Source organism: Tamandua tetradactyla, chromosome X (assembly GCF_023851605.1).
Source record: "Tamandua tetradactyla isolate mTamTet1 chromosome X, mTamTet1.pri, whole genome shotgun sequence".
Taxonomy (NCBI): domain Eukaryota; kingdom Metazoa; phylum Chordata; class Mammalia; order Pilosa; family Myrmecophagidae; genus Tamandua; species Tamandua tetradactyla.
This window is the reverse complement of record NC_135353.1, coordinates 152639791-152655095: the sequence shown is the minus strand read 5'-3', so window position 1 is coordinate 152655095 and position 15305 is coordinate 152639791. Positions and strand designations below refer to the sequence as shown.

The 15305-nt window shown below is 39.4% G+C and overlaps 1 protein-coding gene across 1 annotated transcript in view; it reads left to right on the top strand.

The window, feature by feature from the left end:
* Positions 1-8209, top strand: part of SMS (spermine synthase) — a 58178-nt gene extending 49969 nt beyond the window's left edge. Inside the window, exons 10-11 of the mRNA XM_077146065.1 lie at positions 5974-6089; positions 7682-8209. Coding sequence (XP_077002180.1) covers positions 5974-6089; positions 7682-7721 — 156 coding nt within the window. The 3' untranslated portion in view covers positions 7722-8209. The remainder of the gene's footprint in view (positions 1-5973; positions 6090-7681) is intronic.
* The last annotated feature ends 7096 nt before the right edge of the window (positions 8210-15305 follow it).

The following is a 15305-nucleotide window of genomic DNA, read 5'->3' as shown; positions in this document are numbered from 1 at the left end:
AATAAAACTTTGTTTACAAAACCAGATAGTCAGCTACAGGCCGAGAAATTGAGTTTATTTAAAATGTTGCCAAGAGCCTTAGTTTCCCAATTCTTCTTCAAATGGGGATGGTAACAATTTCACATAACTATTGCAGTCATAGTGGAAAACGTGTATGTAAAGATGCCTGGCTTGTTGATGCCTAAAAACCCTTACCTCTTTCAGTCTCCCATCAAGTTAGGATTTTTGGAAAAGTTGATTTACATGAATTTGTCAGTAAATCCTATCACTGTCCCCTTTAATTAAAAAAAATAATGTGATAATCTTCATTTATAAAATGTGAAGAATACACTAAAGTACAAAGCAAAAATAACCTTGAATGTGGTTAAAATGGGAAATTTTGTGCTCTATTTTGGTTACTGTAATAAAAAGTTTTTAAAAAAGGTAACCTCCTTCCATTTCCTCAAGTTAAATATTCTTCATTTTTGGTCCATTTTCTTTTAGTCTTGACCTTTTTATAGAATTTTAAAAGCAATTCTGTTGGTGCCATTTTTCCAACAGCATGTGCTCACTTTGTGTCTCTGTGTCATATTTTAATTAAGGCATGGACATGTTTGGTTGTTTTTTTTTTTAAACATAATGCTATTGCACATTTAGCATTACTACAGCATAGTATAGATATAACATTTATATGCCCTGGGAAACTAAAATATCCATGCAACTTGCTTTATTGCAATACTCATTTTATTGCAGTTGTCTGGAATTCAATTCACAATATCTCCGAGATTTGCCTGTAGTTGCGATGGGGACTGTCTGGTTCACAAGGCCTAAAGTATTTTGTATCTGGCCCTTTACAGAAAAAGTTGACTTACCCTAGCCTTAAAGGAAATCTACAGTGAAACCTACTCAAAGACTTCTTATTGTTGTAAACACAACCCAAATTTAGTAAGCTTTGCTTTTCATGAGTGGGTATTCTCAAGGGAGAGCATACCTATAGAATTTGGTTCTTTGTACATTTCTGCACATAGAAGAAAATCTTACCCAGCTTAAGTCAGGGAAGAGTCTGAGGCTCTGGGATTTTTTTTAAAAAATATTTTTATTAATAAAACAACATAAAAACATACATTCAAATATTCTATACATGTATACAATGGCTCAAAATATCATCACATAGTTGTGTAGTCATCACCATGATAATTTTTTTGAACATTTGCATTACACCAGAAAAAGAAAGAAAAGTCATACATACCGTACTTCTCACCACCCATTGACCACTAGTATTTCCATCTACCCAACTTATTTTAACTTTTGTTCCCTGTATTATTTGATTATTTCTTTATGCATATTTTTTACTCATCTGTCCATACCCTAGTTAAAAGGAGCACCAGATGCAAAGTTTTCACACAGCCACATTATAAAAGCTATATCATTATACAATTATCTTCAAGTAACAAAGCTACTGGCACACAGCTCTACAATTCAGGTACTTCCTTTCAGCCACTCCAGTACACCATAGACAAAAAAGGGGATAGCTATATAATGTGTAAGAATAACCTGCAGGATAACCTCTCAATTCTGTTTGAAATCTCTCAGCCATTGACACTTTATTTTGTCTCATTTCTCTCTTCCCCCTTTTGGTTGAGAAGTTTTTCTCAATCCCTTGATGCTGGGTCCCATCTCATCCCGGGATTCCTGTTCCACATTGCCAGGAAGGTTTATACTCCTGGGAATCATGTCCCACATAGAGGGGGGAGGCCAGTGAGTTCACTTGCTGTGTCGGTTTAGAGAAAGAGGCCACATTTGAGCAACAAAAGAGTTTCTCTGGGAGTGACTCTTAGGCCTGATTTTAAGTAGGCTTAACCTATCCTTTTAGGAATAAGTTTCATAGGGGCAGCCCCTAAGATCGAGGGCTCAGCCTATAGATTTGGTTGTCCCCACTGCTTGCTAGAACATCAGAAATTCTCCTAATGGGGAGGTTGAATATTGCCCCCTTTTTCCCCATTCCTCCAAGGGGGCTTTGCAAATATTTCTTTATTCACTGCCCAAATCTCTCTGGGATTTATCGGGGCATCACACTAACCTGGACAAAATAACAAAATCTCATGCCCTATTCAAGATTCCACATACTTATGGTATTAACTAAACTGATCATATAAGTTAAATTAGGAAATGCATTAGCCAAAGTATAAATTTTGCACCAAATAAATACCTCTCTCTTTAATCTAACACAGAAGTTGAAGTTTTAAAACATGGATGGTATCATCTGTTACCCAGTCTTCTGATATGCCTTAGTCCTATCCAGATCAGCTTCATTCATGTCTCTAGTCATTGTCTGATCACTTTTTCAACTTTTTAGACAGTTGGCGCTGGAATTTTTAACCAGAAGAGATTGAGAAAAAATTGGAACCACTACAAACCAGTCAGTTCATAATAGACAGCAGGTGGAATTAGAAAGTAGGACTGTTTTCTTTGGTCCTGAATATTTGCCTGGTAGACTGCTTTTTATGGGGAACTGCTATCTTAGTATCAGGGACTGATAGAAATGCTTCTACTTTAGAGACCACCACAGCCCGATTGTATGTATTAATGATAGGCTTTTAATGACTTACCTTTGTCAACCCACTTAATAGCAAGTATTTTATGTCCTGGACTGTGCTGGTTTCCAAGACTTGTACAAAAGATGTCTTAGCATGTGATTCCTTTCCCTGTGTTCATTAGAGCTAGAAACACAAAGCTCTCTCATCCTATAATACCCAGGGATCACGCACTACCTTAGGTGGTTGAATGTGTCACATGGCGAGGTTCCTACTGGCTAAGGTGTACCTTAGGTGAGTCAAGAAGCAGGGTGCTTTGACTTAGGATGTATTGTTGTCATTGCCTCAGTAATATTTTTTTAAACTACCAGATGCCATACTCAGGAGATACTTTGATTCCAGCCTCCCCCATTCCCCTTCCCCAAGTGTGCAGCTTGTCACTGTAGCGAAGTCAAGGATGGGATGAGACTGGCCTATTGCTTGGTGATTTCCAAATGCTAATTGTTCCCACCAAAGAGACAAGTTCTTGATGTCACTGGTGTCAGCCTTGTCACTGTGCCATGAAGCTGGGAAAAGCTTTGTGGATTGTTTGGAAATTGAGTTGGTTTTGGCAGGCTGGTGGGATTAGAATCACCTTCATGGAATTTAGGCAGGTCCTGGTGCTTTACCTCCTTCCCTTCCTTCTCTCCCTGCCCCTCTCCCCCATTAAAAAAAACAAAACAAAACAAAAAACTTAGGTGATTCGATACATACAAAAATACATATGTAACATACATGGAAGTTACGATGCAAAATGGGAGTGAAGCCCTGACTCCACACCCTACCCCCCTTGAGAACTGGCACATTACCACAGACATACTTAGATTCCTCCCTAATCCCTGCTTGCCTGCCACAAGTAATCCACCCTTATTTTTTGTTATTCCTGGGCTTTCTTTTATAGATGTTTCACATATGACAATTTCCTAAATTATTGTATTATTTATTTTTGTTTGTTTTCAAATTCGATAAAAAGTAGTGTTGCTAAGAATGTATTCTTTTGTGCCTTTTTAAAAAATATATTACTGAAAAATACTTGCTAATTAAGTGTAAAAGATACAAATAATGCAGAAATCTATAAAGTAAAAAAGCAAGAGTCACCTACACACCCCAACATGGCGCAGAAAGTTTTCTAAGAGAGACCAAGTTACTAAAGTGTGCCCTTGCCTGCCCCAACCCATTATTCCCTTTCTCTCCTCTTTAATAAGTACTTTTTTTTGGTCTGTTAGATTTTTATTCTGCATTTCTCACGTTTTTCTTTAAAAAAAAAAGGTGAGAAAGAAAAAATGCAGTTCCATTTAAATACACAGGAAAAGTGAAATGTGTCTGGTTTACTTTTTTGGGGGGTAGGTCTCTCTTTGTGGCTTCTTTTTTTTTTTCCTTTTTTAAACTGCTGTTTGACAATATTGGAAAAGAACACATTGAAGCTTTCCTACTTCCTTCCCACATTCTCTGTAAGGAGGTCCTCCCATATATCCTCTCATAGAGAGTGCTGTGTCGATTTTAAGATGTCAAGGAAAACCATTGAATTGTGTACCTTGGTGGCATTTCCATTCTCTAGCTTCCCCCAGTGGTGGTGTGTTCTAAAAACAACCCAGTAGTATTTTCTATTTGTGAGCCTTAAATTGCAAGTGTGGTGTTTATATGCTCTCATGGTGAACTTGATGTTGAAACCAAATTATATGCTGGCAAAGGGCATTTGGGCCAGATCCCACTGCAGGTCCCTAGATGACGGGTTACTAAACAGGCTGGCACTGAAGGGCGATGTCATGCTGAGGGAATGTGCTAAGTTAAAACTACCAAGGCTGACTCTCGGAATAGTTCTTTCTACCCTGTTGCCCATGGCTGGTTTGTTAGTTGCTTTAAAATGCCTTTCTCAGGAAGTACTTATCACAGGTTGCAAAAAATATTTGTAAGTATTTTCATCTTACTTTGGACTTGGCTATTTTGAAGCAAATAGATAGTAAAGTTCCAAAGAAGAAATGGAATCAGCATATCTATTCCGTAGTCTGCCAAATGTTAAAGACTTCAGAGGTTAGAAGGAAATGAGGGAGGAGTATTAAATACCCATCTTGTTTTCTATATCCGTTATGAAAAGCTCTTGGGCAGAGGGAATTGTGCTAAAATGATGATAAACCCTATCCCAGACCTGTGGAGTCAAAATCTGCATTTTAACAAGATCCCCTGTGATACACATACACATTAAAGATGGAGAAGCTCTCTTCTAGAGCTATACAGATACTGTACTGATTCAACAGCTCTACTATGTCTTGGGCAGCATCTCTGAGTCTCTTCACCTTTCCCTCATGGTTACATAATGGCTGCTGCAGATCCAAATGTCACATCCAGGTTATAGGCCAGAAGAAAATAGAACAGCTGGGGTCCCTCTTCTACCCCTGTTTGTTCAGAATCACAGACTTTCTCAGCAGCCCCAGCACACTTCCGCATATCTCATTGAGCCACCTCTAGCTGCTGGGAAGACTGAAAAAATAGTGACAAGAAGGGAGAAAGGGCAGTGGGAATAGCTAGCCAGCACATATTTGCACATTGAACACTTAATCAGGAATGCTTGTGGTACCAGCATTTCTTGGGATACACTGAAACTTTAGTGTTTTTCTGGGGGAGTGATTGATTACCACTTATTTGAAGAAAAACAGGAAAAGATGTGTAAGCATGATCATTTCATCCACTTTTTTTCCAGCATGAGTAGCTTTTACTTTTTCTTCTGGTGAAGTGCTGCTAATCATATAGAGGGGGGAAACTTTAAGATTGTTAGGAGGCTAGGGGAAATACAACATTTTTTTGACTTAAGAAAATTTTCAAACCTAAATAAAAGTTAGAACAATGAAGTGAAAAGAAAGCTTTTGATAATCAGTGGATCTGGGAAATATTCTTAGCATATATATATCCTGAATAAACTTTTGTTCTTTTATGCCTTAAAACCAATCACAGATTTTTGGGGAAGCATGGTGTGTGACTAAAATTACATGTCCACATTTTAGGTTCTTCCAAGGATTATAGTTTAAACCATTCTGGAAATCATGAACATCCTTTCAATATTTCATTCTCAACACAATAATAACCATTATTGGGAAAATGTATTTTGATTGGGTTATGTGTATGAATCTTATGGTAATTGCATGGTGTTGATACAGTGAATGTATCACTAATGAGAAATTGGTCTGATGGGTTTCTATTGACTCATACTCTAATAATTAGAAAGGGCTTGGTAAATGAGGTAGAGGGATAATGAGCTAATGGGCCTATAATAGAATTAATGCAGTTTGTGAAAGTACAGAAGCCTTATCTCATTTCCCAATGTGAACTTTTATCTGAAGGTAGGATTGTTCTCCTTTATTAGAGACCTTGAGAGTGACATGCAGTAGGGCTCAAGAATTCCATTGTTTGCTTTTCTTTGATTTAGGGGAATTGTGTCAATTTGACGGAAGCCCTGTCGCTCTATGAAGAACAGCTCGGGCGTCTGTATTGTCCCGTGGAATTCTCGAAGGAGATCGTCTGTGTTCCTTCTTACTTGGAGTTGTATCCTTTGAGTGTGACCTTGTGTTTTCAGATCCGAACACCCAAGTAAATCCTAAACTGATTTTACATTTTTAAATGCCAGTGATAAGTGGAATTCACCCTGTGGTATACAAACTTGGCTGTGCATTGGAATGCCCTGAGAGCTTTAAAAAAGATGGATTCCTGGGTGCCACTCTCTGAGATTTGGGGTGTGCCTGCCATCAGGCATTTTCACAGCTCCCCAGATGACTGAGCTAGGCAAAGCAGTGGTCCCTAGAGGGGATCACCAGCCCAGCAGCCTCACCTAGGATCTATAGCACCCCAAATGCTGCTGAGGTGGAGCTCAGCAATCCCTGTTTTCACAAGCCTTCCAGGGATTTGATGTGTACCTTAAAGGCTTGAGAGGTCCCGGTGCAAAACTCTGTCTAACTTGTAGCAGGCAAAAAGTATTAATGTTGAAATTATCCTACTTTAGTATGCTTTTTCTACACTTCACTTGATGCTGATGTATACGGTAGAAAATGAGAGCTACAGATAGTGCTGGGGGTCCTCAAAGTTAACAATCCCGTCCTCCATTAGTCCCACCTAGTAAAGATAGCCCAGAGAGGTAAAAGAGCCCAGAGCAAAAACTGAAGTGTGACTGTTTTCATTGAAAATTTATAATGCCTTTCCTTCAAAGGGACAACCGGTACTGTGCAGACCAGAGCAGCCTTATCTGCTCCTTCTGAGCAGTGACCAATTACAGTTCCTGGGACAGCAGTTTTCATTGCTGACAGGGGTGATCCTGTGACCTTCGCTGGGTGGCAACCATTCCATTAGCCTGGCAGTGCTAGGGTGCTGGCTGGAAAAGTCCTGGGAAACTGCCTGAGACGCTGGATTCACTTCCTAAGAAACCCCTTGAGGTCCTCAGTGTAAGGGGAAGAGTGTTTTGTGCTTGGTAGCTTCCATGGCCTTCTCTGGCCTCTGGAAAACTTTGACATCTCTTCCCCACCAACCATTCACCTTCATCAGGCTTGCATTGGGGAGCAGTTTTTACAGTCAGGTCTGTGCAGATATATTTAGAGATTTTAGAAACCAGTTGATAACGTTTGGAGAAAAGGCTTCCTCCTCTGCTTTTCTCTCCTTCCTTCCTTTTTTTTCTCTCTTCTTCGTTCACTCCTCCTCCCTTTCCCCCTCCTCCCTCTTTCTCCCCTCTCTCTTCTTCCCTTTTTTCTTTCTCCCTACTTCCTTTCCATCCTTTTCCTTTGCTCCCTCCCTCCCATCTTCCCCCAACCCCCATGTCTTTTGCCTCTCTCCTATCTTTGTCTTTTCCTCCCTCCCTCTGTACTAATTTCCCCAAACTTTTAGAGACTTTGGAAGCAGTAGCATGACCTCATAGAATAGTTGTTTTCCTTTAGCCTTTTGTCCATTTGTCCCCCGTTCAAATATCATAGATGGTGGGGGGCCCAGGCTGCAAAAGGAACTTTGTGTAAAAGGCCTGCCTTCTCATTCCCCCAGTGCTGTAAGCCATGAAGGTTCTCATCCATCTTCCAATTTGTAGGTGAGAAAGCAAATGAAAGTTATGGCTGCACTTCCTTGAATTCCCTGCTTTTGTTCCTTGACTCCCTTTCCAGGTGGGTATTTTACACTGTTTGGAAGAAAACTAAACCTTGAAGATTAATATCACCTAATCATGTGTTCTGCAAATAGCCATCCTGACCTTTATATGCTGTATGTGACACCGAAATGAGTCAGGCAATTGATTGTGAATTCCTTTAAAGTTTCTTTTTTAATTATTATTTTTAATTTAAAAAAAGCAAATGGAAAATGTATATTTTGATGAGCTAGGGTGTTATTTTTTGAAAGTCAACTAAAGGATGTTTAGGCAGCCCAGTGAAGGCTGCTGAATGCACTGAACCCCTAGAATGTGATTTTTGTTACTTTTCATTTCTGTGCAGGCTTTGCTGTTGTGGTAGATCTTCAGTTTGGACGTTAGGAAGAATAAATATCATTGTTTTGTTTCTGAGGGAAGTTCTTGATAGTGTTTCTTGTCAAAAAACTGACTTAGACATTAAAATTTGGTGCTTATAAGAAAGTTAAAAAAATGAATAGCATCACTTCCATTAAAATTGCAAAAGAGAAATTTTGTGTGTTCGGTGTTGTTTTATTTCAGCCCAGTCCCTTCTGTCTCACCTCTGATCTCAGAGAACAAAACCATCTCCTGGTCTTTTTTTTTTTTAAGTTCTGTTCTATCACTCCATGTCATTTTATCTTCCTCTAATAGAATGGCCTTGGGGCCTTTTTTGAACAGAAATAATGACTTCATTTACCACCATGGTAAATGATACACAACCTATTACACTCACCAGTTCTTCTTTATAAAATAGACCTGAGGATAGTAATAGAATTTGCCTTCCTCTAAAGTTGAAAGTCAAAAGCATATTTCTATTTCCGCTCTTACTGGTATATTAGATGTGGAAATAAAGGTTATTTTGGATACCTTCTATGAAAGCTTTTGAGAAGATTTGTGAATGTGCAGAGATATGAGTTTGGAGAGACAGTCGGTAATAAGAATGACTTAAACTCTCCTAAGCAAGTGCTTGTAACTAACAGCCTGGTATTTTATTTGTGGACACCAGTCCACATCAAAGGTGGGGTTATATTGACTCATATTGTTAGACATCCCTGGGTTATTCAGCTGTTTTCATAAAAGATTTGTACCTCCAGTGGGGTGAATTCATTTATGGTGAATTTGCAGTAACAAAAGCATTAAAAATAAAATATCCAGTGTCCATTCTAAGACAGAATTAGTGTCAGCACAGAATATTCTTCCTCCCAAAGCTGTTCAAGGTATGTAACAAATGCCCTTTAAAACTAAGTAGGGGGTGGGCCACGGTGGCTCAGCAGGCAGAGTGCTCACCTGCCAGCCAGAGGACCCGGGTTCGATTCCCGGTGCCTGCCCATGTAAAAAAAAAAAAAAAAAAAAAAACAAAAAAAAAAACTAAGCGGGCGCCAGGTGCTGGGTGGTTCAGTGGTAGAATGCTTGCCTTCCATGTGGGAGACCCAGGTTCAATTCCCAGACCATGCACCCAAAATAAAAGTGTGCCTACTCTCCAGCCCCCCTTTTTTTCCTCTTTTGAATGGGCTGAAAAGAAGGCACGAGTAATAGCATAAAAGAAAAAGTGTTCGAGTCATTATGTGGGAACTACAAAGGCTTTTAACAATTTTTCTTGTGCATGTAGGTTTGAAACAGCATTGGCAGGCATCATGAATCCTCCCTGTCCCTTCCGACTCTTGTATAATGTTTTCAAAGGCTCTATAGTGTATAAGATTTAAAATAATGGCACTCTTAATGTTAGAACACGGTTTTAAGTTAAGGGGATTGGGACTTTTTTTCCCTCCATTTTAGAAAAGAGACCAAGTAAATCTGTTTTGTGAATATGGTATTTATTAGTATGTGGACATAACTATACCTGAAGACTATTTGAGCTAAGATGATGGACCCACTGATAGATCTAATGATGGCACAGGCCCTGCTCAGGTTAGGAATGAGTTGGTTCAGCTTGTGCCAGGCCTTTGAAGGTACATTCACGAGCGAATGAGGCATGTCGTACAGCAGGAGGAAAGAAATGACAATTTTATTTGGGGAAGTAATAGTGAATCCTGACCCCACTCACTTCTTCGTATTGGAGAAAGGATGAGGTCTGATGGTTTAAGTATCTTCGTAATTGTTTTAAAAGAAAGGTGTGCAAACTGAACTCTGATGAACAAAAGCACTCTACTTTTGTTGCATTTTAAAGAAATGTTAAAGATCCAAGCACTGTTATTTTACTCTGAAGGCTATAGTGTTAACTGGAAGCTCCCTAGCCTCCTTTATAATTTAAAATGGAATATACTGGAAGATGGCTGCTTTTTTTTTTTATCATCACAATTGACTTTTTTCTTTTTTGTGAAAAATAACATATATACAAAAAAGCAACAAATGTGGAAGCATATCACAATAATTAGTTAATAGAACAGATCTCAGAGTTTGGTATGGATTACAATTCTACTACCTTAGGTTTTTACTTCTAGCTACTCTAAGGTACTGGAGACTAAAAGAAATATTGATACAATGATTCAGCAATTATACTCATTTGTTCTCTGTATAACTCCACCATCACCTTTGATCTTTCTCCCATTCTTTAGGGTTATTTGGGCTATGCCCATTCTAACTTTTTCATGTTGGAAGGGGCTGTTGAAAATTGGGGATGGGGGATGGAACTGGTTGATGTTCTGGAGAGGCTGGCCCTCTGCATTTCAGGACTTAGCTGGTCCAGGGACCCATCTGGAGGTTGTAGGTTTTAAAAAGTTACCCTGGCACGAGGAACCTTGATTGAATCTTATATATTGCCCTAGGTGTTCTTAGGATTGGCTGGAATCGTTTTGGTTGGGGTTTGGCAAGTTATGGTAGATAGCAATGTCTAACTGAAGCTTGCATAAGAGTGACTTCCAGAGTAGCCTCTTGACTCTACTTGAACTCTCTCAGCCACTGATACCTTATTTTTTGTATTTCTTTCTCCCCTTTTGGTCAGGATGCATTGTTGATCCATGGTGCCAGGACCAGACTTATCCCTGGGAGTCAAAGATAGCTGCTTTAAACAAAGACCTATATAGCTGTAGTTTAGATTTTCTTCAACACTTGAACAGATATAAAGCATTGGTTTATTTTTTTTTAAAATGAAATGATTTCTCCTGGGATATTTTTAAAAACTTGATTAATGGTGATCTGACTGGGCTGGAGGAAGGCTGGGTTGACTTTTTTTGGGGGGGCTAGTAGCAGGGCTGATGTCAAAATAAAGATATACTATTACTTACTGTGCGGTTGAATAGTCACTTCCTTGCTTGTATTAACTGTTTTTGACACAGAGTGTGCATTTATCTCTACCATTTGTCTTTCAATAAATTGAAATTCATTTGGTTCCGGTGGCTCCTGGGGTGGAGCATGGACCTGTGTGGGTGTGGATGTGAGAGAGAGGGTTTGCATTATATCGTTGAACTATACTGGAGACTCGAGAGCAGTGAGTGGTCTGGTGAGCTGTTTGTTTTCCAAGCATTTCAGTAAACCCTTTTTCACAGAAATACTTTCTCAATAAAGGAAGCAGTGGGTTGATTTACATTCTGGTGCAAGCCCCTTATCATTGTCTTGGAACAGCATTTTGAGTAGCATTCACTGTCATAGAGGCCAGTCTAGCAGCATTATTTGATATCCTGTTAGATATGAGCCCCAGTGTGGCCTTGAAGAAGCACTTAACCTTCTATCAGCCTGTTGCTAAGTGTCTTTGTACCAAATAATCTTTTATGTTGCTGTGCTTTGAGCTAATACACCACTTTGATGTGCATTATCTTGCTCAGTCTCAATAGCTTTGTGAATGAGATGTTTGTTACTTTCACTGAATTAGGCCAGCAGTGAAAGTTTGAACTTGGCCTGAGGGCCATGGCTAGTTATTATTTTAATCTAGGTTTGAGCATTCTAAATTTCTAATGTGAAAGCCCTCTCATCAGGGGTTCTCACACTTTTTTGTACCTGGGACCCATTTGGCAGTCTGGTAAACTTGTGAGCCCCTTTTCAGAAAGGTGGTTTTTTTTTTTCATATTTCATTCATATTTAAATTAAAAAGATGTTATATTCTTCAAAAATTTATGATTTAATGTTTGTGCTCCTTTATTAACTTTTTACACACTTGGGTCTGGGGGTGGGTTGCATACCATAATTTTGAAGTCATAATGAGCATAAATATTTAAAATCTGTAGCGACTAAAGTACATTAAGAACATATCTGATGTCTCTTGTTGACAAAGTCTTAGGTCCTGCTAGGACTGGTGTGGTTTTCATCTACACTCATGCTTAAACAAATAGTGAAACTATAAAAAGAAATGTTTTCCCACCTAAGTTGATAGGCACACAGATTTCTGTCCATGTTAGGAATCCCTGACCTATACCTTTTGTTTCCATCATTTCATTGCATTTGAGGCGTGGGGAAAGGTAGGCACATCCCTTTACCCTTTTATCAGTACTCTGATCAGTACTGGCAGATCAGTTCTTGGCCAGAACCACTTAGAATCTCCATTACCTGGTACAGTCATTCCACTGATTGATGCTTTGCTCATTATTTCAAAAATGAGAAATGGAACTTGGGCAAATAATAGCCTGGTGCTTTTGGAAAGTGATCTGAATGCTCAAGGATGAGATTTCCCTTGGCAATCAAGATGATACATGGTGACTGGACAGGTAAACTCATCTCTTGTTTCTCAGGGTCCTGGAGATGCCCTGCCCAGCCTATCAATGCAGCTGCCTTCTCATGCAGCACTCACATGGGGAACAGGTCAGTGAGCTCTGCCTTTATGACGAAGCTTAAGGCAAGAGGCCCCTTTCTGTGCAGCTTCACATAGGAATGTAGCAGAACAAAAATGAATTAAGGGGGGGCTCCTCTGGGAAGAGGAGCAGGCTCTACAAGTTGGGTGTTTTTAACAGAAGACCTCAAATATCCAGGGAAGGGAAGGGAGGGTTGCTGGGTTACCTCACCCCATTTTCCAGAGATGGGAAGCCCAGCAGAGTAAAAACTGGGAAGGAGCCCAGGTATCTGCAGACTTTGAACCTGGAGCTATTTCATTAGTGATCGTTCCTGGTGCCTCCTGTTGGCAAATGCTTTTTTCTTGACTTTTTTCTAAAACAGAGTCTTCTTCAAGAAAGCAAACATGGGGGATTGGTTAATGGGTGTGGGGGTAGCTGCTCTCAGTTCGTGACAGGGTCATGCACAGAGCCCCTTTTGTCCTCTACATTCTGGACAGCTTGACTTTTGCTTGCTTTCAGCTGTCCTTGAGATTCATTTTTACCAATCTCCCATGTTCACCCATTGGGTGGAACAGAAATCCACCCAATCTCTGTTGTCTCAGTGCTAAGGGGAGCTTCTCTTAAATTGTCCCATGCACTGCATGGTCTCTTCCCGTTCAGCATTTCTATTTTTTTTTCTTGATCCCATATCTACTGCCTATATATGTTTAAATGTTGAGTGCCTGAAGAGACGATATACCTTGGTGGGAAAGAATACTGACAGCTGGATTGGTTTCTGACCATGCCACTTAAAAGCTGGAGGTTTCCAACCGAGTGGGGTGGGGGAGTGGCAGAGAAAGCAAGAAGTTCAGTCTAGGCCCAAACTAGTTGACTAGAATGTAAGCTCTGGAGGCAGCTACTGGTCCTTCTTGCTCTCATTTGTTTCTATTACTTAATGTGTATAGTAGATACAGTAAATATTTCCAACCTTAGGAGATTAAAGTGCGTTACTTACATTTTCCAAGTAGAGCATGGAGAGGACAGGCCAGTGTGAAGAAATTACACAGGCTTGGGCTAGTTCAAGAAGAAAAGCTGTCTGAAGTAAAGGGAGAAGTCTGCATCTTCATGCATTGAAGAAGTGACTTGGCAAGCATGTCTGCACCACAGTAGCAAGTCCCAATTTTGGTGAAACTGCTGTCATCAATGTAGGGTGTCATCAAAGCAAAGGGCTGAAGAGGTACGTGCGGCAGTCAGATTGTGGAAAACTGGAAGTGTAGAGGTGGCCGCCATTTTAATAGCCATATCTATAACTGAGGCTTCCTGTTGTTTTCTTTCCTACTTGTTCTTCACTGTGAGCTACCTCACTCTTGCATGTCCCCACTCCCAGTGACACCCCAGCTGTGAAGGAAGCCCATCTTGGGTGGGGTTCTTTTTTTTTTTAATTTTAAAATGTTCTTTAGTGAACTGTAAAAAATCAGTTGGCATAGACTTATGAGTTTATTTCTGAGCTCTTGATTCTATTCCATTTGTCTCTATATATTTCTTTTAAACTTTTTTTTATTGTGTAGTATAACATATATACAAAGCAAAGAAATAAAAAAGCAATAGTTTTCAAAGCAGTCTTCAAAGAGAGGTTAGAGGATAGATCCCAGAGTTTGTCATGGGCTACCATACGATCCTCTCATATTTTCCCTACTAGCTGCTCCAGAATTTAGGAGGCTAGAGGGCTTAAATTGTTTTTTTATCATCACAATTGACTTTTTTCCCTACTTTTTTTTTGAAAGTAACTATAATATTTTATTTAGCTCAATCAATATATACAAAGTATTATTTCAACATGTAATCAATGTAAAAGTTAGAGATATTGTACATTCTTTTTGTGTGTATTTTCTTCACAACTTAGTGTATTTTATAATCGCAGAATATCCTAATCACAGTACCCACATTTCAAGTGCTCAGTAGCCTAATGTGTTTAGTTGCTACTGTGCAGGATGTTCTAGTGTTCTAGAACAGGGGAACTGCATCTGTTTCAACTTTCTGAGCTAATTTAGACTACATGCCTACCTCTGAACCAATGCCTTGTAGCCAGAAGAATGGATTGTGCTGATTGGCTGAAGCTGCATATGACTGTGGTGAGCAGAAAAATGGCACCCCAAAGATGCCCATGCCCTAATTTCCAGAACTTGTTAATATGTTAGGTTACATGGCAAAGGGAAATTGGGGTTTCAGAAGGGGTTGTGATTGCTATTCAGCTGACTTTGAGATGGGGAGATTTTCCTGGATTAATTTAGTGGGCTCAGGGTAATCACAAGGGTCCTTTTAGGTGGAAGAGAGAGAAGAGAGAACTGGAGATGATAGCATGTGAAGGACTCAGTCTTACCCTACTGGTTTTGGAGATGAAAGATGGGGCCATGAGCCAAGGAGTGTTGGTGGCCTCTAGAAGCTGGAAAAGTCAAGGAAATAGATTGGGACATAACCCTGTCCACACCTTGATTTTAGTGCAGTGCATTAATTTGTATTGTCTTTAACCACTAAGTTTCTGGTGGTTTGTTACAGCAACAGTTTGAAACCAGTACATACATAGAGGATGAAAACCCCAAATTTTAATTTATAGACTTTGAGAGAGAAAGGAGTTCTTAGTTCTGATAGCTTGGTCTTTTTTGGGCAGTGGGGGAGGATGTTATTCCATTTATTTAGATTGTCTTAATTTTTCTTTTTTAACTTTTGTTATTGTATAGTATAACATATATACAAGGCAAAGAAAAAAAAACAATAGTTTTCAAAACACTCTTCAAAAAGTGGTTACAGGATAGATCACAGAGTTTGTCAGGGGCTACCATACAATCCTCTCATATTTTTCCTTCTAGCTACTCCAGAATATAGGAGACTAGAGGGTCTAAATACTTTTTTGTCATCATAATCGACTTTTCTTTCTTTTGTGAACAA